An 8896-nucleotide genomic window follows, 5' to 3' on the forward strand; every position below is an offset into this window, starting at 1 on the left:
CTTATAGTCAGGGTTGGTGAATAAGAGTTGAAAGATCAACTTTAACTTGTGAATGAGAGTAAAAACGAAAAAGAACTATGTCTGTGTGATGTGTATTGCGTTACCATACATAAAAACATGAGTACTTGAATTGGATACCTCTTGGACTCCACCATTACCAATGAGAACTTGTCAATTTCTTCAACAAGCCCTACCTGCTGCATCTGACTATTTCTTAATTCCATCAAGCTCACAACTACCTGCTACTCTTTCATTATTGGGTTCAAACCAGTGGTACAGATCAACCATCTTCTGGCCTAAAAGCCATCTACACAGACTTCTATACAATTTGCCTCCTTGTTTTCTTTATAAAAAAAGATGTGTAAGTCTTTGATCATCAGCTTTCAATTTGATAGTATCTGTCATTTTTATACAACAACTGTATGGTATGTATATATAGATCATGGATTTGCCCAACAAGCTTTAGAGATATCCAGATAGTTTAGACGAAATGCTCCAAATAGATGCTCTGGAAGCTCTTCTCCTGTGTTTGCCTGCACATAAATCGTTACAATTAGATGAACGAACTATGGCACTGTGTGTGCCGTGTGGGCAAGTGTGTGTTTTGCCCTCTTTATCCTACTTTTCAGATAAAGCTTATATAGGGAAAATACCATCAAAGCCGCTAATGTCATACTCATCATATATAATTTCCTTTTGGAGAAAAGACTTCTCATAATTACAGATAACTCATTCGTAATGGAAAAAGAAATGGTATGTACCTGTAAAACAAATGCTATTTCAATTATCAAACTAGTGAAGCAACTGAAAGTTTTGCTAGCCAACCCCCTCGCAAATGCTGATGAACCAACGTCCACGTCCATCTATAACAACTTTCAAATGGTTAGTTAGATTTAAAGAGAATATAAAGTACCTCTGCGAGATGCATCATTAGAAGCAATTCTCACTGTGCTCTTGATTATATATTTTATACAAGTGAAATGATGTCATATTGATCAAACCTATCAAAAGTTACTCTATCCGTTCAATGAAAATTGCAAGTTCTGATTGGGTATATAATTTTAGAAAATTAACCATAAAAAATGACAAAAAATGAGAGCAACTCCCATGAATCTGTATCACTTGCATCGATTTTTTGTAGCCATAACAAGAAGCAAATAGGTGACTGTCGCTAGAAACTTTCTAAGAGTACAAATAGTTACAATTTTCATGCCTTTCCTGGAGACCGCCATTAGTAGGAAGGATCAGCCCTTTGCAAACTCTTTTTGCAAATACAATTGTGTGTGTGATTATCAATCGTAGCAGCTACCCCTAAGGTCATGTGATAAACACCAGACTAATTTGAGGGATATAGAACTGTATTAGACCTCAACTGAATGTTTACAATAGGGTTTCTGGCTATCAAGAGGCCAGATTCTCTCCCAAGGCTCTCGACCAAAAAAGACTTGACAAACTGATCAATACCTTCTAACATGCCACTCCCTTTATTGATACTACCTAAAGCATGTACCAACCCATTAGACACTTGTATCATAGTCTAATATGTTTGACTCATTTACTAAAATACCCCGGGTATAACATCATGTTACTAAAGAGATGGCAGGGAATAACTGCATACAACTATATCTAAAACCTCAGCTCATCCTGTAATATTTTCAGGCCGAAGAGGCAGGATTGAGTTGGTTTGCTAATTTACCTCCAAGTAGTTCTTCCCACGGATGTAGTTGATTTTGAGCATATGACCAACCAGAGTGGGCCTGTGAATAGTATGCCTGAGAATCCATGGTCCCTGGAAAATAAGTTTGCATGAGGAACAAACCATAAGTTTGATACCTGATGCCATCGAGTGGCCAAACTAATAACTTCAAGCTTAATCAAGTGTATGTTTGGTCCGTTTATCTCATTTCGTGATGCATAAGATAAATGGACATCAAGCCCACAAATTTTGAACATATTTGAGGAAGACATGTATATCAAATAAGGCATGTTCATGTAGAACGAACTCTACTCACCTTAGATACATGAGGTATGAGCTTAAATCTTGAATTCCTAAATGCATCGTCTCCTTCTATAAATCTCTCTAGCAAGGGTATATCTTTTATAGGGGTACTTGTCATATGGTAGGAAACAAGATTGTAAGTTGTTGAACCTGGAACCTGATTGATCACAACAATCATAGTAAGTAACTCGAGTTAGTATTATTCTCTCCATTTCCCACTCTCATTTCATCGACTCTTCCAAAGATTAAGGAATCTGTGTTTAGGCAAAACAACAAACATAATTACCTGAAAGTTGACAATAAAGAAGAATTCTGGACGACCATCAGCTGCGTATTTCTGCAGAATAAATCTTGTGAACGTCATTTCAAGTCATATGGGAATTTGTTAGAAGTTTAAGAGACAACAGACCAACCTGGACAATGTTCCCAGGTCGACTAGCAAGATCATCTTCTCGCTTGTCTGATTTCAGCCAATCCACTGCAACCGTTTGCAGCAATGTACTTTCTGATGTAATCTGATTAAGAAGATGAATAAGAGATAAATGAATAAATATCCATGAAAGTTGCATCATTGGAGTACACACATTCTAAAGGGGTTGTATTTGTCTGTTGATCAGACGTCTTGAATACCCCTAAATAATGACGAATAAAGGAATCTTGTGGACCAAAATCAATAATTATCAATCCTATGTAATGATGACTATGTGCAAGCAATGAATTTTAGACTAAAAGGTGGTTGAAGAAGAAAAATGTTGCAACTTTCATGATACGGAAGAAGTACATAGCAACCAACATTCTGAACTCAAACTCCATGGCTATTTTATTTTTCTTCAAAAACTTGAGATGTATGTAACTTGGTGAACATAACTTTCCTGTTCCAAAAAGGGGAAAGGAGCATAGAATTTCACCTTCTTACGGTCTTCCAAAAACGTTTCTCCTCGAAGTTGAAATAAAGAAGGTTCTGATGCTGACCAACTGTTGGCCAGATTACCAGTTTGATCTTCTGGAAGAGTGATTGTGTAGTTGCATGAGACACATTCATCCCACACAAGCTTCTCTAGGTCTGCACAACCCTTTCTCTGCATTGACGCATATAGAGATCTAGTATCTAATGTCAATTCACATACAAATTCATGCTTCTTTTCCGCAATAACATTAGCAAATGAGGTGCATGGCTTAACGTTACATGTATCCTGAAAAAAAACACTAAGGAATTTGAGTGCATATTTCGTTGATAAATTCATATCATATGATAAGCTTGAAAAAATATGACCAAAAACCCTACATAAAGAAACATCAAGTATCAAAACCTGAGAGTATAATTGCGGACCATTATCGGCACCCCAGCAACCTTCTGATTCATCATCAAACAAAGGTTCTGCAAAATCAAAGAATTCATCTGACTGATCATCAATTTGTACAAGGTTTGAGGGATTCGAAGAAATGTGAACCAATCCACCCTCCATATACTCCTTATATGCTCCATTTTCCTGGCTTTGAGTTCCAACACTAATGGAAGTTTCACTCTGATGCAGCATGCTATCTTTCTTCAGTTCTTGTGAAGAGAACTCGGACAACAAGTGATTGGCCAAGTTTGTTTTGAAAAGTTCTCTCAAAGCTACAAATACATACAGTGATTCAGTATTCAAAAGATGGAAGTGGAATCAAAACAAAAACATAAATACAATACTCGTGTAAAGAAGCAACCAGCAAGTCTCCCGAGCATGCGAATTGTGAGGCAACGAGCTGAAGATTTTTGTAGATAAGATCTCCAGAATTTCCAATCAATAGCAAGCATGTGTCTTACAACTGATTGTTTATATTGATTCACTGGAGATATCACATACCCTCCACCTGTAAAAGTACCAGGTAATACCATTATGTTTGACTCTGTCAAAAGATGTTAAGTAATTAACATATATCTATAATCTATTCACAAGCAAATAAGTTGCGCAAACCAGAAACTTCTGTAAGTTTAGTCAATATAGAATGCTAGTAAAAGAGAGTAGCACTTGTATAAGTATTCTCATTCATGCAAATGGAAAGAGTACTTAGTTGCCATATATTCCTTCTCAGTCCATATTATAAAATAGGAAGGGTCGAGATAAATCTGAGATTCGCTACAATTTTCTATGTCCCAATTTACGATTATGATTTCGACCATAATCATAATATCTATGTGCATATATAATATCAGTGGGCTGTGGTGTGTGTATATATATATATATATAATATCTATTAGCATAAAAAGTTTAAGATTGGGTTCCAAAGTAACAGCAATATATGTCAGAGTAGTCTAGAATTACTGAAGATGGCAAGTTATAAGGGAACTCTGAAAAGGATAAAGCAGAACCAATATTGCTGTAATTGTACATCATATCTTACATTCAACGAAAGCACGAATAAAGCCTTTCTGAGGGGGGCACTTGTTGTGAAGTACGGAATGATAAAGAATGACTGCAATGAAGTAAAAAAGAAAAGTTATTTCAGAGTGAAAATAACTTAAAGCAGATATTATCTGAAAACCAAGATTTTAATAAAAAGAATTAGTTACTGTATGTCCCATTGTCCTCCCTCCTCCAATACCGCAGCAATAGTAAATCTCTTCGTTTCATACTCCTGAAAAGGAGGAAATAGCAAGAATGGTGTTATATATGGACTACAGTCATGGAAACATAGACATCATTATGAGATATTCATACCAAGGCAACCAATCACCATCTAATTGCTTGTGAATAATATCAGTGTGTCCATCTATGTTTTCAATCACACTACCCTTCTGGAAACAGAAGTCCCATCTGCAAGATAGCATGTTAATACATCATTATATTCATGGTTATATATAAATAACCAAACTTTGATCAACTTTAATGATATGGGAATCCAGTTATCGCAAATAGGTTTCTTCTTTTTTTTTGTACAAAAGTTAATGTGGTTGAAGACAAGCATTATTCCAGGCAGACCCAAAAAGCGGGATTGAATTCATACAGCATTATCCAATAAATGGACAAAGTAGCTGAATTATGGCATTGATATATAATATACTTAAAGAAATAATGCTAAATCTTTTAGGAGAAAAAAAGAGGAAATAATCTTTATCCTTACTGTGATCTTGAAGAACCAAGAGACATAAGTGTCTGGAAAATGACCTCTGGGGTTCCTTCCATCACACTAGCAGCTGCCAATGCAGGATGACCATCTCTCTGCTACACAGAAAATGCACCTTTAATCTCTCTCTTTTTTTTTTGTGGGGGGGAGGGGATAGAATATTAGAAAATGAACATGACACTGACCTTATCAAGACCTTCTTGATCTCTTGCTTGTTTAAATAGCCTGAGACCTGAAGCAAGAAACATGTTTGTAAGCATGGATATTGGCCGTATCAAGAAATTTTTTCCTTATGTCGATGTTTACCATTGTGACAACCAAAGATCATCCAGTATGATGGTTCATAAATGTCAGCAGTCCTGGGATCCGTGATTGAGGCTAAAGAGAGGATATCATCAAGGCCAATTTTATTACACACTCTACCAGAATAGGTTGACCTGCAGATCACATCTGGTCATGCTAAGAACAAAGAAGTAAACATCGTTCTTATACATACATACTTTGATAGAGTTATCTCGGAATAGAATCTTAATGCAATTTTATTGTGAATTAAATTCCAAATCTAATATTGTTTAAAACAAATAAGAAGTCTTGGTTAACATGACTATTAGATAATTCACCTAGAATAATGTTTATTCATACCCAAGACAATGCAAAAAGTTCCCTGAATTCTGGTTCACCTACATTTATTAAAGCACGTGAGTTATCAGCAACAGAAATTGATTGCAGGTTTCATAAATGTTAAACAGTTTGTACCTCTTGAGATAATTCCTGGAAAGATTTGATCCATCTTGCAGCTTCTTCTGGACTGTTTGCTCCTAACTATGTAATTTTGGATGTAGCAATTAACATATTTATGCTTTTCAGAAATTAAATTTACGTTTATTAGCAGAAAGGATTGTGTACCTTCACATGAGCATCATGGTTTGAAGTATCATAAAGTGTGAAAACAAAGAAGACCTGAATTACCATGATGATGCAATCCGTAAGGAGAAACAAACTAAAGGCAAACCTTATTTGCAAACAAAACTATTTAATACCTTTCCTCGGATGCAGTTCCTTCCATTGTCCATTACATGAATGCTGGAATCCACAACTGCACTTCTAATAGGATCCTGAAATGAGGAACCGAATTCCTATTGCTTTTTTGAATAACGTAGCATGGAAGTAATTAAAGATGTAACATGAAATCCATTCCTTGTCTACATCAACAAGGCACTGGTGGGATATTCGAATACTTTTTTTCTCTCTATGGGGTATTAACACTTGAGATACCACACAACATGAAAAATGCTCTTAGAAATCCGTAATTAAGGTTTACTTGGTTTATACTCTGTTCTAAATTCTCCTTTTTCATTTCCCCTCACGGTATGTAGATATGGGATTCGTAAGCAACCATACATTTTCTCCACAAATCATATAAAAAGGATCCGTTCGTTCTTTTTTCTCTGACAGATGGTCAGAACTCCCAAAAACGAAACTGTTGGAAATCAATTTGGACCAAAACTACAAGTTCTTGTAAGTTGTATGTATTTGTTACGGAAGTTGCCAAGTAATATAAGGCTTGAAATACATTTTTACAGACAAAATATACAAAAAGGACAAGTAGTATCAAAGAAGAAATCATTGAAAATTGAAGCACATCAGATGCATATATACAAAAAGGGAGAAGGAAGGGACCTTGTTATAAGAATGAGAGATGGATTTGAAGCTGTTGAAATGGCGATGTTGAAGAACGTAGTATAGCTTTCGTGAGTATTTGAATACAAAAAAATTGGAGCGGATGAGATAGAGCCAACCTTCCATCATAATTCCTTCATCAATCCGTCTGGAAACATCCATTTGATGATTACTTCTCTGACACTGTGTATCTGTGCAATTTGCATGCGCTTGTCTCAGTTGTTCAACACCAGGGTTTTCACAACAAATCAAGAAACCGAAACGAAACAACCATTTATATATATATGTATATATCCGGTCCAATGGCGAGTAAGTATATATGGCCCCATTATCCCGCTAATCAACGTTCTACACGTATCTTTGTTATAAGTACAACATACTATTTCAAACGACACCTTAAGTTAATTTTTACCCAAAATGAAGGTTTTAAAAATTACGTATTCGAGTAATCGGTTGAAGCATTAATCGGTTATTATGTTGATGTGACGAGTGAAGTGATATCTGGTTAATGCTTTAGTAAATAATACTGAGTTTAATACCACGTCATTGGTCACATCAGCATAGTAACCGGTTACTTAAATGTTTAAATTTTACATCTTAGATACCAAAATAGAAGTTTTAAAAATACATTATTCAAAATACGAATCAAATTAAAGTACATATGTTTTTCATGCAATTTGTCCTATTTCAAATAGAGATTTTTTTAAAAGATCACCGGTTGAAAATATTTTCTATTATATTTTTATCATGATAAATTTTGAATAAATATTTACATTAAAAAAATAAAATTTTATTAAATATATAAAATATCTCAACAATATAGTTTAGATATTTAAGGTAAACGACTAATATTTTTAAATCAATATGTTTAAAACATGTTCAATAGTTCCACTTTAAATATCTTAATAATATAGTTAAGATATTTAAACGTTTACAGTGGTAAGAGTCGTCGCCCTCATTTATCAGGTAAGACTTTTGGTCTTTGTCTTGTTCTTACCGGATAAGATTTTTGGTCATTACCATATTCATCCGGTAAGATAATGAAACTTGGTGTTCACTTACCCGAATAAGCGTTTGGTAAACAGCCCATAAGTTTAAATCAATATGTTTAAAGCATGTTCAATAGTTCCACTTTAAAAACCAAGCAATTTGTTTAAAGTAACATAACAACATCACAATTGTGGAATTTAACATACAATCATATCATTTTTTTCATCGTGTTGCATCGACATGTTATAAATTCACTCTACTATTGTAGACTCTGATATGATTGTTCTTTATTTACGGTTTGTTGTTTAAGCAATAAATTATTGTAAAGAATAGTTACTTTTTAATTAATAAAAGAGGAAATTATTAAAATAGTCATTTTTCACGGTGTGTTTTACTTTTTTGTCATTTCTTTCTAGAATACAAAAATAGCTATAAGTCCGTAATTTGTGGAGGTGTCAAAATGTAAAAAAAAAAAATTATGAATCAGGCCTGTAATTTTATGAACTAAATATATAAATTAGTTATAGGTACGTAAAAATATGTCTGAAATTTCCAAATTTATATATTTAGTCTTTGTAATTGTAGACTGATTCAAAAACATTGTTATAGGTATATAACTATTTTTATTATTTAAAAAAAATAACTAAAAAGTTAAACCATACCATCAAAATACTATTTTAATTAATTTCCATAAAAGAATCCATCGTCATTTGCTTACATATCATTTTACAATTTAATTTTATGTGTTTTGGTGCAATAATAAAAGCTTAAAAATAATTAATAATACAAAATCATTAAGTCATGGTTGATAGATTTATTATTTTATCAATATATATATATATATATATAAATTAATTGAAAATTAAAAAATAAATTTAAATTTAAAATTTGTTATTGAAAATGAAAGTTGAAGGAGAGAAGAGTGAATACATAATACTCCACTGACTAACGAAAACTTAAGTAAAAGAGTTAGTAAGGGTGCGTTTGGTTTGCAGGAATGTTTATGAGGGATTTGGATTTGGAGGGATTTGCATTAGATTGGATTTAAAATCCATTTATGTGTTTGGTTTGCAGGATTTTGATTGAATTTGAAATCCATTTATTCACCTTGGCTAAAAA

At 33.6% G+C, this 8896-nt stretch overlaps 1 protein-coding gene across 1 annotated transcript; it reads right to left on the reverse strand.

The window, feature by feature from the left end:
- Window positions 1–340: 340 nt before the first annotated feature.
- Window positions 341–6949, reverse strand: LOC112521788 (protein ENHANCED DISEASE RESISTANCE 2-like). Its single transcript, XM_025130782.1, has 21 exons — window positions 6788–6949; window positions 6148–6222; window positions 6014–6067; window positions 5864–5929; window positions 5750–5787; window positions 5414–5544; window positions 5293–5339; window positions 5105–5202; window positions 4702–4797; window positions 4554–4618; window positions 4385–4456; window positions 3707–3853; window positions 3525–3617; window positions 3310–3479; window positions 2908–3192; window positions 2413–2514; window positions 2286–2336; window positions 2013–2156; window positions 1697–1789; window positions 762–863; window positions 341–533 (listed from the first exon to the last, which is right to left on the reverse strand). Exons 1-21 carry the CDS (start codon window positions 6947–6949, stop codon window positions 441–443), a joined length of 2184 nt encoding a protein of 727 aa, XP_024986550.1. The 3' UTR covers window positions 341–440.
- Window positions 6950–8896: the final 1947 nt, after the last annotated feature.

The sequence above is a fragment of the Cynara cardunculus genome (genome assembly GCF_001531365.2).
Source record: "Cynara cardunculus var. scolymus isolate 2C chromosome LG 1, CcrdV1, whole genome shotgun sequence".
Classification (NCBI taxonomy): domain Eukaryota; kingdom Viridiplantae; phylum Streptophyta; class Magnoliopsida; order Asterales; family Asteraceae; genus Cynara; species Cynara cardunculus.